The 19318-nt window shown below is 42.2% G+C and overlaps 1 protein-coding gene across 2 annotated transcripts; it reads left to right on the forward strand.

Moving 5' to 3' along the window:
• The first annotated feature begins 1192 nt into the window (after nucleotides 1–1192).
• On the forward strand, nucleotides 1193–16877 carry LOC147115605 (D-beta-hydroxybutyrate dehydrogenase, mitochondrial-like). 2 transcript variants are annotated; one of them, XM_085989987.1, is made up of 6 exons: nucleotides 1193–1326; nucleotides 6531–6591; nucleotides 7785–7895; nucleotides 9436–9577; nucleotides 10478–10630; nucleotides 15450–16877. In XM_085989987.1, the coding sequence occupies exons 1-6, from the start codon at nucleotides 1262–1264 to the stop codon at nucleotides 15917–15919; spliced, it is 1002 nt and encodes a 333-aa protein (XP_085846113.1). In that variant the 5' UTR covers nucleotides 1193–1261; the 3' UTR covers nucleotides 15920–16877. The 2 variants fall into 2 exon arrangements, with proteins under 2 accessions (XP_085846113.1, XP_085846114.1); XM_085989988.1 differs by having other exon boundaries at nucleotides 1203–1326; nucleotides 6534–6591.
• The last annotated feature ends 2441 nt before the right edge of the window (nucleotides 16878–19318 follow it).

Genomic DNA, 19318 nt, shown 5'->3' on the forward strand with positions numbered 1-19318 from the left:
ACCCCTCCCCCACAGCCCAGCCCACCCCTCCCCCACAGCCCACCCCTCCTCCCCACAGCCCACCCCTCCACAGAGAAACAAATAAAGAGACAGAGAGAATAGAGAGCGCGAGAGAAAGAGATAGAGCGCGAGAGAAAGAGCGAGAGAGAGAGAAAGAGAAAGAGAAAGAGAAAGAGAGAAAGAGAGAAAGAGAGCGAGAGCGAGAAACAGAGAGAGAGCGAGAAACAGAGAGAAAGGGAGAGAGAGAAACAGATAGAAACAGATAGAGATAGAGAGAAACAGAGATAGAGAGAAACAGAGAGAGCGAGAAAGAGAGAGCGAGCGAGAGCGAGAGCGAGCGAGAAACAGATAAAAAGAGAGAAACAGATAGAGAGAGAAAAACAGATAGAGAGAAACAGAGCGAGAAACAGAGAGCGAGAAACAGAGCGAGAGAGAGAGAAAGATAGATAGAGAGAGAAAGATAGAGAGAAAGATAGAGAGAAAGATAGAGAGCGAGAGAAACAGAGAGAAAGATAGAGAGAAACAGAGAGCGCGAGAGAGACAGAGAGAGCGCGAGAGAGACAGAGACAGAGAGACAGAGAGAGAGACAGAGAGAGAGACAGAGCGAGAAACAGCGAGAAACAGAGAGAGCGAGAAACAGAGAGAGAGAGCGAGCGAGCGCGAGCGAGCGAGAAACAGAGAGAGCGAGGAGCGAGCGAGAAACAGAGCGGGCGAGAAACAGAGGGGGGCGAGAAAGAGAGAGAAACAGATAGACAGAGGGAGAAACAGAGACAGAGAGAAAGAGACAGAGGGAGAAACAGATAGAGAGAAACAGAGAGACCTGAGGACTGTTTAAAATTAATACTGAATGTACCCAATGATGTACAACGACTGTTTAAATTAATATTGTTTAAAGTAATATTGTATGTACCCAACGAAGGTCAAAATTGTTTGACACCTACAGAATGTTGGAAAACTGTACTTTTTGTTATGTAAGCTTTGGCAATATGGTTCCCTGTAAACTTTCATGCCAATAAAGCATTTGAATTGAAAAAAAAATTGAATTGACAGAGGGAGAAACAGATAGAGAAACAGATAGAGAGGAAACAGAGTGAGAGAGGAACACACTAGAACAGAGAGAGAGAGAAACGCAGAAAGAGGGGGGGAAATGGGTATGGTGTTGAGCTGGAGGGCGTGTTCCGCACCGATACGAAGTGCATTGCGGTATAGGGAGGGAGCCGGGTGACCTTGGAGAGCGCTGGGAGCCGGCGGAGCAGCAGCAATGTACGGGTGTGTGAGCCGGAGTGTGGCGGTCGCGCTACGGAGGGCGGCTTCTCCGGTGCTGAGGTAAGCGAGTGCGGACAGCCGGGCACACCGAGCCGAGCCGAGAGCCGGGCTCCAATTCAGGCGGGAAGTGAGGTTAGAAGAGAACTTTAACCAGGCTGTCCTGCTGATCTAAATCCTTTCTGTATCGGTCGGGGACTGCCTATGAGGGAGGCTTCAGTGTTCTCCTCTTCACTCTAATCACCACTGGGACAAGATTGTAAAAATAATTCCATTATAAATGTGATTTTCCGTGAGCTGATGCCGGCACCTGTCATTGAGACTGCAATTACTTTGCTTTTGGAACGCAAAATCCTTTAATTATATGCCGAGGTTGCAGGGTTCAGCCCATCACGTAGAGCTTCAAAGTCATGTGGTTGTAAGAGAATGTTGCCATAGGAACAAAGGCCGGCCATTCGGCCCCTCCAGCCTGTTCCGCCTTTGTTAGCTCAGGGCTGATCTGTACCCGAACTCTATTGACCGGCCTTTGATCCTTATTCCTTGATACTCTTACCTGACAAAAAAATATCAATCTCCAGTCTTTAAAATATTAATTAACGCACCATCCAGATCCTTTTGAGAGAGTAAGTTCCTGATTTCCACTAGCATTTGTGTGAAAAAAAGTGCTTCCTGATTTCACTTCCAAATAACTTGGTTCTAATTTTAAGATGCTGCCCTCTTGTTCTGGATTCCCCACCAGAGGGAATAGTTGCTCTCTATCTACGATAGCAAAATACTGCAGATGCTGGAAATCCGAAATAACAACAGAAAACGCTGGGAAAACTCAGCAGGCCAGGGCAGCATCCGTGGAGAGAGAAACAGAGTTAACGTTTCAGGTTGATGACCTTTCGTCAGAACTCTATCTACCCAGTTGAATCGCTTCATTATTTTACATAAGAAAAGAACTTTGATTAATATAGTGCTTTTCATGACCTTTGGATGTTCCAAAGTGCTTTACAGCCATAAATTTTACAACTCTTGCCTTTCCCACTGCAGCCAGCACAACTGCAGCAATGGCTCCTCCTTCCATCCCCAGATCATCATCTCCGGTTTTCCTTGGCCCGGATTTTGCGCGCTTGATGACTGCGTACGCACGGCCTTCAGAAAGGCCCTGCAAGTTCTGTCAAGGTTCGCCTTGACAGATCATCCGCACCGACCTGAAAATCTCTTTCACTGACGCAGAGTTGGGCTATTTGCCCAACTAATGCCCAGCAAATGCCCACGAAACCCTTACACTTGGTAAAAGTAGACGTAGGACCTGCTTTCACCAGTGTAAGGGTTAATATAAATCTTAAATTAAACATTTTAAAATAAAAAATCATGCACAAACATTTAAAATTAGTTTATGTAAATTTTGGCCTGGATTAAAATATTTTAAATTATTTTTCAAAATATTAAATTTTTATTGTATATGCTTTAATTGAAGGGACTTTAAATTTGAAAATGGGAACATTTATTTTTTATTCCAGTTGTATAAGTTATTTAATTATTTGGGGATTCCTCATATGCTTATGGGGATTCCGTTGGTAAATGGAATCCCCGTGAGCATATTAGCAATCCTCCTTTCTCATTGGCGGACCTGGTCCACGTGATCCCAACCGCCTGCGTCCCTGGGATCCGTAGACCTTTATGCAGGCGTACGCCTGCAGACCCAGGACCCGAAGTCGCCGAAGCCCGGGAGCCTGAAGGTAGGTGCGGATGTTTTTTTAATTGAGTCAGAAGCGTACCCCGGAGGTATGCCTCCGACCGCAAATTCCAGGCCCTTGGTGATTACAACTTCTGCCTTTTCATGTTGCCGTTTGTCTTTTCCCATATATATGCTGGTAATACCCAGCCTTACCTCTCCATCATTTCCCTTTATTCCACTGTTAATTCCATTCCGTTAGCCTGTCTGACATCATCACACACTGCCACAATTCTCTCCAACGAAGCATTGGGAAGACCAAAGCCATTGTTTTTGGCTTCACCACTGATTCAACACTTGCTCAGGCTGTAATCTTGAAACCCTGCTCTGCCCAGAACTGAGCTTCAAACCCCATATCCCAGCCGCCACAACGCCTCTGTAATATTGCCTTCCTCTGTCCCTATCTCATTCCCACATTGATGAAAACCTTATCCACACATTTTCACCTCACAACCTGATTTCTTTAATGTCCTTCTCACTGGCCTCCCAAAGTACACCCTCCACAAAGCCAGTCTTATCCCGTACTAAGTCCCACTTGTCCATCACTCCAGTCGTCACTGACCTACACTGGGTCCCTATTCTCGAACATATCAATTTCAAAATCCATCTCTACAAATCCCTCCAAAGTCTTGTCTTGCTCTATACCATGACCACCTCCACCCTTGTTTTTCTTGCCTCAATCCCCTCAGTCTTCCAGTCTGGCCTCCAATGCAACATGCCTCCCTCCATTCTAAAACTGGTAGCAGTGTTTTCAGCCCTACTTTCTGCAGCCCCCACCCCCCTTCCTTTTCCCCACTTTTAAATTACTTCTCAAAATTGGTCCATTAAACCATACCTTTTGTCACCTCTCCAAACGTTCCCACATATGGTTGGTATCCACGTCTCTGCTCTGTGAAGGTTATTTATCTTGGACTGAGCATGAAACTGAAGATAAAATCAACAATGTTTGAAGTTAAGAATTTTTATCATGCATATATATCCATTACTTAGAAGGGTAGTGAGGGAGGAGGAGAAGACTCTCTCATACAGCTGTTGATTTAATTTAACACCTTTTAATTGGTTAGCAACAGGACGGGGAGGATAGTTATTCAGTATGAGGTGCTTGCACAGTACTGGAGCACAGCCAACCGCAGACTGTCCTTCATTCAGCAGTTACATTCCATGGTGTCAACCAACTATGAACATGGTGGTCTACAAATGTCATTGGCTTACAGTAAATGCAGGGAGTCAGTCTTGTGCCTTTGAACTCAGTCTCTATTGGAACAGTCAACGGTAGTCACTTTTCTGAAATGGGTTCAAAAGTTCTGTCAAATCTGAAAGTTTACAAATGGAAATGGTTGATAGACAGTTCTTGAACTGCTGGGAACTTTGAACAATTCATAATGTAGGCTGCAAGGTTAGAAAGATGTCCTGGAGTTTTACTTGATTTACCCTCATGTAAGGGGAGACTATGCAGAATGTTTCCTTGGGAGCTGAAATTGGTTGGATAGAGTCATTTATACATGATCTGTGGAAGGAATAGGTTTGATGGGCCGAATGCCTTTTTTCCATAACTTTAATTTAAGGCTACCTTTTATAGTACCACTTTTATATTGATGCAAAATGGTTTGGGGTGCACATCAAGACAAAAATGGCAGTGTAACTCAAGACTATTGTGCGCACTAAGTCCTGAGGTGTGGGATCCCTCCAGGAACCTATGTCTCACACATTTGAGTCAACTCAGTTTGATAGAACTCTCTCCTCTGAATCAGAAGGCTTTAAGTTCAGGCCCTACTGTGAACTTGAGCACATAATATAGGCTGACAGTTCTGTGCAGTACTGAGGGAATGCTGCATTGTCAGAGGTGCCAGATTTCAGATGAGATGCTCAACCAAGATCCCATCTGCCTGCCCAGATGGATATGAGATCCCATTGGCACTATTTGAAGAAGACATGGGGAATTCTACTGATGTCCTGGTCACCATTTTTCTCTCAACCAATGCCACCAAAAAGCAGATTATCTAGTCATTCATTCACTTGCTGTTTGTAGTACCTTCCATGCTGCTGTATTTGCCAATATAGCAACAGTGACTGTATTTTAAAAAGCAATCCATTGTTTGTAAAGCATTTTGGGATGTCCTGAGGATGTGATAAGGTGCTATAAAATTGCAAGTTCATTCTTTCTTAGCTATTTCAATTTATGCCCATATGCTACATTCTCTAAAGACCATCGATATGTCTCTATAATTCTTCAGCTGTTTTTGCTTTAACTAATACACCGAGCCCTCCAGGTGGTTAAATTGAAATGGCAAGGAACTGATCAGAATGTTACAACAGAAAATGCTGGAAAAACTCAGCAAGTCAGGCAACATCCGTGGAGAGAAATTTGAGTTGACGTTTCGGGTTTGACCCTTCTTCAAAACTGGAGAGAAAAGGAACTAGATCGAAGGCAGGGCTGCGATCGGACAAAAGAATAAAAGAACCAAAAGAAGTAAAAGAGATTAGAAGCTAGACGAGATGGTAATAGGCTGTGATTAGGTGTAAAGTGTACTGGCAGGGCAAAAGATAGCTGCCAGGTGTGAGAGAGAAACAAAAGGAAAGGGGGGGGGAAAGGAAAGGAGTGGAAAAATATAAGTGAAAATGAAATAGGGGCCGAGGTTATGATCTGAAATTGTTGAACTCGATATTGAGACCGGAAGGCTGCAGAGTGCCTGACCGGAAGGCTGCAGAGTGCCTAATCGGAAGATGAGGTGCTGTTCCTCGAATTTACGTTGAGCTTCCGTGGAACAGTACAAGAGGCCAAGGACGGTGATGTCCGAGTGGGAATGGAGTGGTGAATTGAAATGACAGGCGACCGGAAGCTCGGGGTCACCCTTACGGACTGAATGGAGGTGTTCCGCAAAGCGGTCACCCAATCTGCACCCAATCTGCGTTTGGTCTCCCCAATGTAGAGGAGACCGCATCGTGAGCAGCGAATACAGTATACTAGATTGCGAGAAGTACAAGTAAATCGCTGTTTCACCTGGAAGGGGTGTTTGGGGCCCTGGACAGTGGGGAGGGGGGAGGTATAGGGGCAGGTGTTACAGAATGTTACAGTTGGCCTTGGCTCATAAGTAGAAAAAGCAGCCACCGTTCCTGCTCCTGTCCTCTATCCAGTGATCCTCGTTACAAAACGTGTGCATATGGCTGTCCGGCAAAGACAGGCTTCGGCTTTGGTGCGATGCAGACGCCATTAGATGCCCTGCCGTGGCAAATTATGGCCCATTATTTGTCCACACTGATGTAACTTCATTTGAGTATGTAGGGAAGAGGGTTGATGTGTGGCCTCCCTTGCTTATGCAAATAAAATGGCAGTCCCCTCTTAAATTTGCTAACATTACCTGCCTTCCCTCTGTGTTAAGTAATTGAGTCTAAAATGTCTGTTTACCATCCTTCTCATGAACTTGAGTCCATGCTGTCTTGTTAAAGATGTGCCTTTCATTCTCCTAAAATTTTAGCAGAAACTATTTTTAAATCCTGTGTATAAAAATGTATATATATTTTTTTATGTTATCTTGTGTTTCAGTAGAGCACAGCCAGCACTTTGCACCACAACTGTTCGATCACTTGCAAGCCAGCCAGAAGCGGTGAGTGGCTCAGTTTGATGGAAGGCTTTCTATTCCAAAGTGAAGTAGTTAAAGGTCATTGAAATATACGCAATAACACCTTATAAAGTTAATTGAAACCTAGTTATAGTAAGCTCCATGTTATAATTGAAAACGTTCAGCATCCCAGGTTATTTAATGTGTAATTAAATGTAGCAACACTCCTGTTCAATGCCAGCCTTGTGGTGGAGCAATGGAGTGGGGGTGAGAGCAGTTCATTCTCTTCCCATAAATTCTGAGCATGCTATGGGTGGGATTTGAAGGCTGTCTGCGGAAAGTATGCTGTGCAGAATTGCATTTTGTAGCATGCCATATTATCGACTGCAAGCAAAGCCCTAGCTTGATACTTCTGTGTAAGAACATCACATGGCTTCGATAATGGAAATTTGTTATGCAAAATGAGGATCAAGTTTGTTTCATCAAAACATCTGGCTGTCTGTTCTGACCCATCAAAAATTGAGCACGGACCTTAGCGGATAGTTATTCTAAAAATTTTTTTAAAAAGTAACAAACAGAAAAAGCTGTAAACGCAGAGCAGGTCAGTCAGCATTTGTGGAGAGATAATCAAGTTAACGTTTCGGGTGTAACTCTTCATTGGAACTGAAAAAGTGAAAAGTAAATAAATAAACTTTAAAATAGAATTGGAAGAAAGGAGAGGGGGAGAGGGAAAAAATACACATGAGAGAGGAAGTATGGGTGAAATTACCTGTAACATGCTTATAGGAAAAACAGGAGATGGTTAGGTGACTGGCATGATCTTTACATTAGATGATGCGAAGAAGCATAATAAAAGAAATTAAAGACCAAGAATGTATGAATAGATGAGGCAGTGGGGAGGAAAATCAAGTCTGAAATTAAAACTGGCAAAACAGGGCCCAATAGCCTGACTTTCTTCTTTTTGGCTAAAGCGAGAAATGAGGCAAACATTTGCATTATGTTTTTTATATTGGAGATGTGATTCTTTAATTTACCCAACATTGAAACTGGATATTGATTTGAGGTCTATTTTTGTAGCTGAGTTAAGCTCCCAGGGTCCGTTAGCTAGAAGATGGTAACAGAGCTTGTATTTGAAAAGTTTGATGGAACTTGTATTATGTTGTGACTGGCGCTACTTAAATGAAAGTTCTTAAAGCATTTACAGCATTGTGATTTTTTTTTTTAATTATTTAAACCAGGCTGAAGGCAAAAGTATCGTCATCACAGGATGTGACACTGGATTTGGATTTTCATTGGCTCAACACCTGCATGAAAAAGGATTCAAAATATTTGCAGGTTGCCTGTTAAAGGTACAGATATTATTGGCTCATAGTTGCACAATGTTCGAGAAATGGCTTCAAAGCAAAGTGGAATGTTTTGTCCACGAAGGTTCTTCTAAAAATAAATGATTTGGAAAAATATCCCCTCCTTTAATATTTTAATGCTTTATCAAATAATAAAAGGAGCAAAACCTCTTGACATTTTGCTCACTATCATTAAGAGGATACTCCAGAAAACGGTCTGTAATGCTTTATAATAGGAATCTCCTTATACAGAAAATAATTAATATATGCGACCCTAATGATTTTTACCGTGCAATTATTATGATTGGTCTCCTGATGGAAGTTGTCCTATTTAACTAAGGCAGGATGTGACACTATCTAGCCAAGTGCTGTCAGTCCTCACTGTTCGGCCTGCTTCAGTGGCGTGTCTCTCAGCTGCTGAGAAAGAAACTCTGATCAGGAAAGCTTTTGGAGCTTTTGTGCTGGTAACTTGTAAAGAACCTCAAGATGGATCTAAATATGCAAGACTGTACGAAATAAATATTTACAGCCTTTCCAGTTAACGAGCTGATTTTTATTAAGTTGCAAATGCAGCTAAATCATTATCTTATTGATTCCTTAAAAAAAATTGTACTACAGAGAGGCTGATGGTATTTTGATCTTCACCCTAGTTTGAACGCAGCTCAGACGAATGACAGACGTTTTCTCTCTCTTGCAGCTTAAGTGGAAATTAATTGAAGCATTTGTTTCTCAGCCTCCAGAGGCTGTGGATTGATATAAAGTTGAAAAGTCCAAGTTCTGGTGTCTGCTCAGACTCAAACTTCTATTCAGCTCGGCTGTTTAGACAGGTTTGTTTATCTGTATTGAATCCAGCATTCTGGACCGGGGACTGAACTTTCGAAATGCTGAGTGGAATACTTGGATTACTTTGGGGACCAATATGATCTTATCCCTGAAGAAATTCTGCAAGTAGCATATTCATGTCCTGAAAGCGTTGCCTCCTGTTGGAGTAGAAGTCAATGGGTGCTGGTTGCCCTCTAGTATTTCACTCAAGTGGCAGTTTTATATGTGAATTTGAAGATTATTTTACCATGAAGATATCACAGCCAAGCCCAACCCTGTCCTTACCCAATGTCCACATATACATACTTTCCAATCAATGTTTTCCCTGGGCCATATTGGTAAATTGGTCAAAATCTAAGTGCTGTGAATTCAGTTCTACAGTTAAACATTTTGACCTTTATGCACCCCATATTAAATGCCCTGCTGTGACAGGATTATTTCAGTGCTGTTTGATAGCAGGAGAGGGATTGCATGTAATCAAACCAATACTAACGTCCCCTTCCTTTCTTGGTGTGGAAGGTGGCTCACCTCCATTTGCTGTTACCCTAAGATAACCTGAGCATCAGGCATTCAACCTGTGGGAAATCTTGGGTACCAACCTCGAGTTCTACCACTTCACAGAGACATATTAAGCTGCTGTGAACACAGGATACCCAGTGACGGTGCAAGGGATGAATTGCAACCTTGTACAGAATCTGCACTGATGGTAACTTTCTGCTTTCAGGATAAAGGTGGGGAAGGGACAAAGAAGCTGGAGGATATGAAGAGTGATCGGATGGTTGTCGTCCAGTTAGATGTTTGCAAAGATGAGGAGGTAGCGAGAGCGGTAGAGTTTGTGAGAGAACATTTAACGGATACAGGAAAAGGTCAGTTGGTTTTTAAGAGCCCACCTATACAGTTTATTTAAATAGAGTTTATGTTCAAAATTTATGTGCAAGCCAATAATATTTCTAAATATTTTTTAAAGATTTTTAGAAATCCCTTTTTTATATATAAACATTTTCTCCAGGTGCTGTTTTCAGTGCAGCATTGCTTGCTTCAGTCAGGAGGAAAATACATTCAGGATATAACTTCTCCACTGCTGTTGTCTACGGCATTCTTATAAATATAAAGAAAAATTAGAGTGGGTGTAAGGAGGAATCCTATTGTGCTCCTTTTAAAGTACATTTTATGTCTGTCGATAGAGTGGAGTTAAGGGTGTGTGTGTGTATAGAGCAGTGGAAAATAGTAAAGAGGGTTCAAAGTACTCTACTTTTTTGCATTAGAAAATGCCAATTTTATCACAACATAAGCTCCTCTGGCTAAGCTTTGGTGATTCCAGTTGCTGATAGTGCCCCCTTGTGTTCTGGAGTGGCTCTCTGAGTCAGATTGCAACATCACATTGAGTGGGAGCACTCAAGCTGCCTAACTTGGGGAAACCGTGCTACAGGCAGAGGTGACATTTTTTCTGCTGTTTGCAATGGAGCCAGTCAGGGACACCCCAGGATCCTGTGAGTAATTGCCACCACTGGAGAAGCCTAGTAGGGAGAGAGACCCTACTTAAAGATTTCCATGTCAGTGCTAGAACTGATTTTTTTTTAAGGAAAAGAGTTGAAAAAATATCCAGTAAGTGTTTTCTGATATGAAAAAGGGGAGTACTTTGATGAAAAAGTACTTCCCTTACACTTTCCTTCTCCTTTTAAAGGACAAGTATTAGGTTAGGTACTATTTTCAAATATATCTTATGACTGAAATATTTCAAAACACTAATTGCTTCCTTTGATTAGGTCTTTGGGGTCTGATTAACAATGCTGGTATCTCAACTTTTGGGGAAGTTGAGTTCACCACCATGGATACCTATAAGGAGGTTGCAGAGGTTAACCTGTGGGGAACTATCCGTACGACCAAGGGTTTCCTTCCCTATATTCGCAGAGCAAAAGGTGAGTGCAGATTAGCTTGAGTAGTGTGTGCGGCGCAGAGCTGGTCCCTGGGTATTCAATAATCCAATTGGATTGGACATTACACCATTGTATAAGTTGCTTTCCAATGTGTTGATTAATGAGGGTTGATTTTCATACATTGCGTAAATCAGGCAGGTGATGAGCAGGGAATCCACTCCATCCATCCAATGATGTTGGCGGGATGCCCTGATCCATTTTCGTGGTTGGGTATCCTTGTAATAAAATTGGCGAGCTGCCAGCGCTAGTCAGACTCTCTAGGCAGCTCAATCACCGACTTTGACAGCAGGAAATCCAGCAGGGCTGCTGCTAGTTAAAGCCAGCCTGCACCTCTTAAAGGAGAGGTGCACTTTTCATATGCTGGTTACTGGCAGTTGTTTATCAGAATCTGCTGGCAAGATGACTGCATCTAGGGCTCCTAAATTTTTGGATGGTGCCTTGGAGGTGCTAATTGAGCAAGTGAGCAGCAGGAATGAGGTCATGTTCCCTTGAGTGGTGCCCGGTGCCAGGAAAATTTCTCAGCAGCAATGGAGAGAGGTGGCAGAGCAAGCATTGTTCCCAAAACCTGGCAGCAATTGAGAAACAAATTAACGATTTCTGCAGAACTACTAAGGTAAGACATCTCTCTTACACTCAGCACAACCCTGCACCACCATAATTTAGCCTCAGCATTTAGTAATCCTTCCTTCCCATGCCTCTCCTTGAATGACAACAGGACATTTCACTGCAGCTCTTACTGCTTGCATGCACACTTAGGATTTGCTACTGCCTTCGCAACAACTTCACCCTCTTGTCCATACCTGCTGGTTCTTCCTCCCATCATGCACTTTATGCTAAGCTGCCTCACACATATTCAAAACCATTCAACAGAGCACAAACTAACCCACTAGCACTCATCGTGCAGGAGAAGCTGATACACAGCACAAGGGAGTGTGCAAGTTCAGGAGGCAGGCCTGCCTCGATGCAAGTGCTCGCATCAATTGCTGAATGCATTGGACTGCCTGTCAGGGAGCTTCCACAGTATGGCAGTGTGTGGAGGAGTCCACTACCAACTTGTGTGGGGTTCTGGTGCACGACATCAACACTCTGCAGTCAACCATGGAACTTGTGGTCACCTCATTAGATATTACAAACTGTCTCTTCATCCATGAGTCTGTGACACCAGTAATAGCATCTCGGGGATGCTTGAATGGCTAGGAGACTGAATAGATAGGGGCTCCAGTCGGATCACTTATCTACATTCTATTCGCCCATAGATCGGTGTGAGTGCTGGGCTGTAGCCCCATAGAAGGGGCAGTGTTGCAATGGGAAGGGAACATGTTGCCATCTCTCAGGATGACAGTACGTCTGGACCCTCATGGTTCCCTCGACCAATGCCTGCGCTGGTGCCAGTAAACCAGCTGGGCCAGACTGTCATGTTTACTACAGCAAACGCTTTCATCATTTTCCCCATGGACAACCAGCAGCAGCAGTCTAGGGCTCTAGGGTTTGCTCAAATCGCAGGATTCCCCAAAGCATGACTGATGTTGCTGATATACCCTGTGGCAGCCTAGAAGGAGCTGGAGGCAAAGAAGTTGAGGGCTTCAGTGACCTTGACTGCTAGCTGTGGCAATTGGTTCTAGGTCTTGCACGGTGGCATAGTGGTTAGCACTGTTGCCTCACAGCGCCAGAGACCCGGGTTCGAATCCGGCCTCGGGCGACTGTCTGTGTGGAGTTTGCACATTCTCCCCGTGTTTGCGTGGGTTTTCTCCGGGTGCTCCGGTTTCCTCCCACAGTCCAAAGATGTGTGGGTTAGGTTGATTGGCTATGATAAATTGACCCTTAGTGTTAGGGGGATTAAATACGTGGGGTTACAGGGATAGGGTGGGATATGTGTTGGTGTAGGGGTTACGGGGATCGGGTGGGATATGTGTCGGTGCAGGCTCGATGGGCCGAAATGGCCTCTATCTGCACTGTGGGGTTTCTGTGATTCTGTGAATAACATAAGAAATAGGAGCAGGAGTAGGCCATATGGCCCATTGAGCCTGCTCTGCCATTCAATAAGATCATGGCTGAACTTCTACATCAACTCCACTTTCCCGCCCTATCCGCATATCCCTTGATTCCCTTAGTGACTAAAAATCTATCGATCTCAGTCTTGAATATACTCATCAGCTGAACATCCAAATTGAGAATTCCAAAGAAATTTCTCCTTGACCACTTATCCTGAGACTATGACCCCTAGCTCTAGACTCTCTAGCCTGGGGAAATAGCCTCTCGGCATCTACCCTGTCAAGCCCTCTAAGAATTTTATATGTTTCAATGAGATCACCTCTCATTCTTCTAAACTCCAGAGAATATAGGCCCATTCTACTCAATCTCTCCTCATAGGACAGCCCTCTCATCCCAGGAATCAATCTAGTGAACCTTCTTTGCACCCCCTCTAAGGCAAGTATATCCTTCCTTAGGTAAGGAGACCAAAACTGTACACAATACTCCGGGTGTGGTCTCACCAAAGCCCTGTATAATTGCAGCAAGACTTCCTTGCTCGTGTACTCCAACCCCCTTGCAATAAAGGCCATTTGCCTTCCTAATTGCTTGCTGTACCTGCATGTTAACTTTGTGATTAACGTACAAAGACCCCCAAATCCCTCTGAATATCAGCATTAACTAGTCTCTCACCTTTTAAAATATATTCTGCTTTTCCATTCTTCCTACCAAAGTGGATAATTTCACACTTCCCCATATTATGCTCCATCTACCACCTTCTTGCCCAATCACTTAACCTGTCTATATCTCTTTGCAGCCTCTTTGCATTCTCCTCACAGCTTACTTTCCCACCTAGCTTTATATTGTCAGAAAACTTGGATATATTACACTCAGTCCCCTCATCTAAGTCATTGATATAGATTGTAAATAGCTGAGGCCCAAGCACTGATCCTTGTGGCACTCCACTTCTTACAATCTGTTTGTATAATTCTTGCTAGTTTACTCTCATTTTCTATTTTCTCTTTATCAATTTATTGGTCATCCTTTGCTGATTTTTAAAACCCTCCCAATCCTCAGGCTTACTACTCTTATTGGCAATATTGTAAGCCTCTTTTCAGCTAATCTTATCCTTAACCTCTCTTGTCAGCCATGGCTGTACCACTTTTCAAGTGGAGTTTTTATTCGTTGAGAATTCTGAATTATTTATTTTAATATTTGCCATTACCTATCTACCGTCATATCGTTTAATCTAATTCCCCAATCTACCTCAACTTGTCCCTCATACCTCTGTAATTGACTTTGTTTAAACTTAAGACCCTAGTTTTGGACTTAACCATATCACTTTAAAACTTAATATCACATTCTATCATATTATGATCACTCTTCCCCAGAGGATCTTTTACTATAAGATTACTAATTAAACCCTGTCTTGTTTCAAGAAGTGACAGAATTCTGTGGTAGCGTCCCTAGAGAAGTGTAGCTTCCTTATGCACTGCTGGTATGTTGTCCTGGGCCTATACACTTTTGGGAGGGTAAGGATTCCTGAATTCCTTCCTCTTATTTGCTCTCCCTGCAGCTGTGTGTGCTTCTTCATCCTAAGCCACCTCCTGCTCTACCTCTAGCCGGAATAGAATTGCCAGAAGCCCCTTAAGAGTTGGGAACATCCTACAGACACCATAGCCAAAAACTACAATCTAATAGAAGCAAAATATCTCCCAAACTTTCCAGTGTTTTACCTACGAGCAGGTGAGGATCCCTTTAAATATCGCTAGAAATGGCCACCTCCCGATTTGTACTGCCCATGGTTTGTCGACAGGTTAAGGAACTAGTGATAGCAATATCGGTGGAGACCAAAATGGCTTCCGGGTGCTAATCATCTGTTAGGACCCTAATTTACATTGGGCTACTGCTTGTTTTGGGTGGCTGTGCTGGATGCCTACATCGAGACCTGCTCAAAAATTGCCTTGGGTGGCAAATGAACAGTTAGCTATTTTAAATTTTTTATCTTGCTACTGCCCCATTCACGCTGAATAACCAGGAGGTAGTGAGATGAAAATCACCCCATGATGTGCTGTGATGTCCATGTTCACCCTTCATGAAAGAAGCCCTTTCTCATCAGGATGTCAAGAGTCCCTCATCAATGATTGATGTGAACAGATTTGCTACGAGTTCATAAATTGAAAAAAAACGAATGTAATCCAGTCTGCCCTGAGAGTTTGTTTTCACAAATTCATTGTCAGCTCTGTGTTGCATTGATGAGAAAGTCTATTTGGAATATAACTTCTCTTTGTAAGTTATTGAATCAGTACTTTTAAACCAACCTAATGCCTGCATTCTTGAGTGGCTTTCAGAAATCAAGAGCTCATTTGATTGTATGTGTACATTCATCTGCTGTACCATGGAGTGGTGGGACACCGTTTCTTTCCCAAATTCCATGCACTCTGCTCGGCACCTTTTACCAAAAAGGGGAGATACACTGAAGGAAAACAAATCCCAACTGTTCACTGAGTCTACTTCAAGCCTAGAGTAGCAGTGCCCTGAAAGTAGAACAATTCTGCTTTGTTGGGAATTGTGCTGGGAAATGGCTAAGGAGGCAAGAGGATTAAACTTACAAAATAATGATGGATTTTTTTTTTGTTTGTTTGATGGGACTCATCGTTTTATATGAACTCACCGAACTTTATACTTTAAAGCTTTGTAATCACATGAAACACTGATTACAACAATCCACTTGATGCTACCTTGATGTGATGTACTGAAGAATGAATACTGTATAAAGTCTCTATGTAATAATGATGCAATGTTTTAATCTCCCATTCATTCTTGTGACAAGGTCGTGTGGTTAACATTACAAGTATGTTGGGACGGATGGCCAATCCCGCTCGTTCTCCTTATTGTGTCACTAAATTTGGAGTGGAGGTATTCTCGGACTGTTTGCGCTATGAAATGCACCGCTGGGGTGTAAAAGTTAGTATTGTTGAACCTGGTAACTTCATAGCCGCCACCAATCTTTACAGTCCTGAACGCGTCAAAATGATCACAGAAAAAATGTGGAATGATCTGCCGGACATCATCCGTAAGGATTATGGGAAGGACTACTTTGAGGAACAGATTGGAAAAATGCAATCTTATCTTGGTGGTGGCTCCACAGACACATCAGTGGTTATTAACAATGTCACTCACGCACTGACCTCTGCATCCCCGTACACCCGCTATAATCCAATGGATTACTATTGGTGGTTTAGGATGCAGATTATGACCCACTTTCCAGCTGCTATATCTGACCGGATTTACATTCATTGAAGTGATTGTAATCCGATACCTTTTTTTTAAAAATGCATTGTACCTTCTTACTTATCAAATTAATACTGTAAGATGATTATGGCAGTGTTTAAATATAACATTTACACAATGGGATCACCAAGAAGAATGCACTGTTCTATAAATTCTCTTTAGCGGTTAACAAGGCTTGAATGTTTTCAGTTTTGGCCAATTCTGATAGTGTTTATAGCCACAGAAGGGACAATATAAGTCATGATCTGCCTTCAGAAATGCAGTCTCATCAAACTACTCAGGGAGGCTGTTTCACACCTCATAAACTTAGTTTCAAATGGAGTACTGTATACAATGCAGTATTAAGTCTCATTCAAGAAATGTTCAGGGGGCTCTGTAGGAATTCTTGGTACAGTACTACTTATAAACTCGAACAGAGATTTTTTAAATGTTTTAAGAATGCTCTAAAACCATTCAAGTTTGTCCGCTGGGAGCTAAACTCCACACGTGTGTGCGAATGCAATTGTAGTCAAGCGATATAGATTGGGTATAGCTGGCTGCGAATTGATTCAATAGCTACCCGTCTCACACTTGTATTGTATTAGTGTTACATTACATATTTGCTCTGTTGGAAATTCAAGCACTTTTACTAATTTGAAAAACACAGCCTGCACTATGTTTTCATGTGACTGCATATATTAAGATCTTTTCAGCTTCCTGAAAAGGCTTTGAAGTAAATTGTGTAGATTTTATTTTTGACATGCCTATTTAGAGTTAGCAAAGTAATTTAATTACTGGTCTTAGCTAAATGACTGGAATCTCGTTTTATTTAAATGACTTGAATCTCATTTTCTGAATCAGTGCAATAGAAGTTGCTGGGACACATTGACATGGGAGTGATTTGTCAGCATTTAAGGGAATTTTTGTGAAATTGTGTAAATTACCATTTTTAATAAACATTAAAGTGCTGATCTACATTGCAATTAAATTCAAAGTCACCCTTGTCTTCATTCTATATGATCACATCAAAAATGTTGTTTGAAAATGTTTTTGGGGGAATTATATTTAAGGTTCCCAGTTGAATTGTTAGATAGCCAATAACGTTGCACTGAACAGGGAATTTTGAAGTGGGTGTTTATTTTAATTGCACTGAAAAGACACTGGAAACTTTAGGGGAAAAATTGAATGTAATTTTTATCACCAGGAACTTTCTATAACTGTGCCTGATTTTTAAAAACCTACCTGCATAATCATACCAGGAAACTTGTGAACATCCCCTTTATGCCATAACAGTTTTCAAAACCAGTTTCTGCTGATTTTGCAATTAAAATAATTGAAGCTCTGAAAACACTCAATTTTGAGAAACCAAAAAAACTCAAATAAATGGCAACATTGAAAACCAGGACACTTAATTGTAATATATAGTTATTGCTGCTATAAATAACTGGCCCCAACAAATGTAATCATCATTTTGGCAATCTAAATTCAATTCCTAATGGGCACATTTCCACATCACAAATTTGCCTCTAATTCTGCAGGTTTTAAGTGCAGTTCCTTTTACAATTGGATTCTTCGAGCACCATCATCACACACTTCACTTAGAAGCTGCCTTACGTGCTGATGAGTAAGTAAAGTATTTAACGTGAAGCTAATGGAGTATGCTGGTCCTTCATGTTAAAATTTGCAGCTGAGATTGAGTGACCCTGTTAAGGTAATCAATGTAAGCATTCAAGAAGAGGGGAAATAGGTGATTCTCATAATCATGCAGTTAAAACTGGGCTCTGCAGAAGAAGGGGGAAATAAACTTGTGCACCACTTTTGGCATACATCAGGATTCTTTGACTTGGTGTGTACTTTCTTCCCCCTAAAGACCAGTACTATTTTAAATATTGATCTCTTTTCCCTGCCTATGGACCATTCTGGTTGAGAGAGTAGACTGGAGACCTGTTGCCAAATTATTTTATTACTGATGGATTAGAGGTGCACAAGGGAATGCTTAAGTGGTTGGTGCTTCATTATTTTTTCTTTTCTCTTCACTTTTTCTTCTTTTCTCTCATGATGACTGCTTGCTGGAGTATGGTTCCACAGACCCCTCCAGTACTTCACTGAAATGTCCATTAGTTATGTCTGAGTCTTGATTGTCAGCAGGCTATTCACATGGGAGGTAAAACAGCGAGTACACCGCTGCATTTACGGAACTGGTTGCTGGATAGCAGAGTAGAAATCCCAGCTAGTTTTTGTCTTTTTCCTAACCAAGGATGTTGAAGTCAATTGTTGCTCACCTATTGCTACCCTGCCTCAGATCAGCAAATTCAATATAGGCCATGGATTGAAATGCGTCTCTTTGACTCAGCTATTCACTGGAAAAATTCTCCAAACCGCCCTGAAGAAGCATGGTCCTCCTATTTGGACCTCCCTCCTTTTATGAGGAAGCACCTACCTTTCACTCTCCTCTTCTCCCTAACCAGATATAGAGCAGGTTAAGAAGATTTGAGGTTTTTTTTAAATTAAGAAGGGTTTTGATAGAGAATAAGTAAGACTATTTCCTTTGACTAGGGAGTCGGTGATGAAAGGTTATTGACTTAAAATTGTCCGAGAGTGAAGAGCAAGGTTTGGAGAAATTCCTTTACACAGTGTTCCTGGAGCTTGAAATGTTTTGCCACAGGAAGTGGTTGAGAGAGAGACCATGGCTTCTTTAAAGGAAAATTTGATAAATATTTGAAGCATAGGAAGATACAAGGCTATTGGAGAGCACAGGACCACAGTAGTAGTTTTGAATTGCTTTAGCAAAAAGTCAGCACAGACCTGATGGGCAAATGCTCTCCTTTTTGTGGTTCTGCATGGTCAAGACTGAAAGTGCCATTTGGGAATCAGTAGTGTATCCCAATGATCTTGTGGCAAGCATCCAACCTTGCACTTTCCGTAAACTTGAGTTCATCCAAAATCATGCTGGCCATATTCTAACTCGCACCAAGTCCCATTCACCCATCACCCCTGTGCTCGCTGACCTGCATTGGCTTTCTATCTGGCAATGACTCTATTTTAAAATTCCCATCCTTGTTTTCAAATCCCTCTATGGCCTCACCCCTCCCTATCTCTGTAACCTCCCCCAGCCCTACAACCCTCCAAGATCTCTGCGTTCCTCCAATTCTGGCCACTTGTGCATCCCCGATTTTCATCACCATTGCCAGTCGTGCCTTCAGCTGCTTACGCCCTAAGCTCTGGAATTCCCTCCCTAAACCCCTCTACCTCTCTTCCTTAAAACCTACCTCTTTGATCAAGCTTTTGGTCACCTGCCCTAATATCTCCTTATGTGGGTTGGTGTCAAATTCTGTTTGATAATGCTCCTGTGAAGCACCTTGGGATGTTTTACTATGCTAAAGGTGCTATATAAATGCAAATGTAAGAAGTCACACAACACCAGGTTAT

This window comes from Somniosus microcephalus, chromosome 6 (assembly GCF_052327205.1).
Source record: "Somniosus microcephalus isolate GS21.2 chromosome 6, FLI_Smic_1.0, whole genome shotgun sequence".
NCBI lineage: Eukaryota > Metazoa > Chordata > Chondrichthyes > Squaliformes > Somniosidae > Somniosus > Somniosus microcephalus.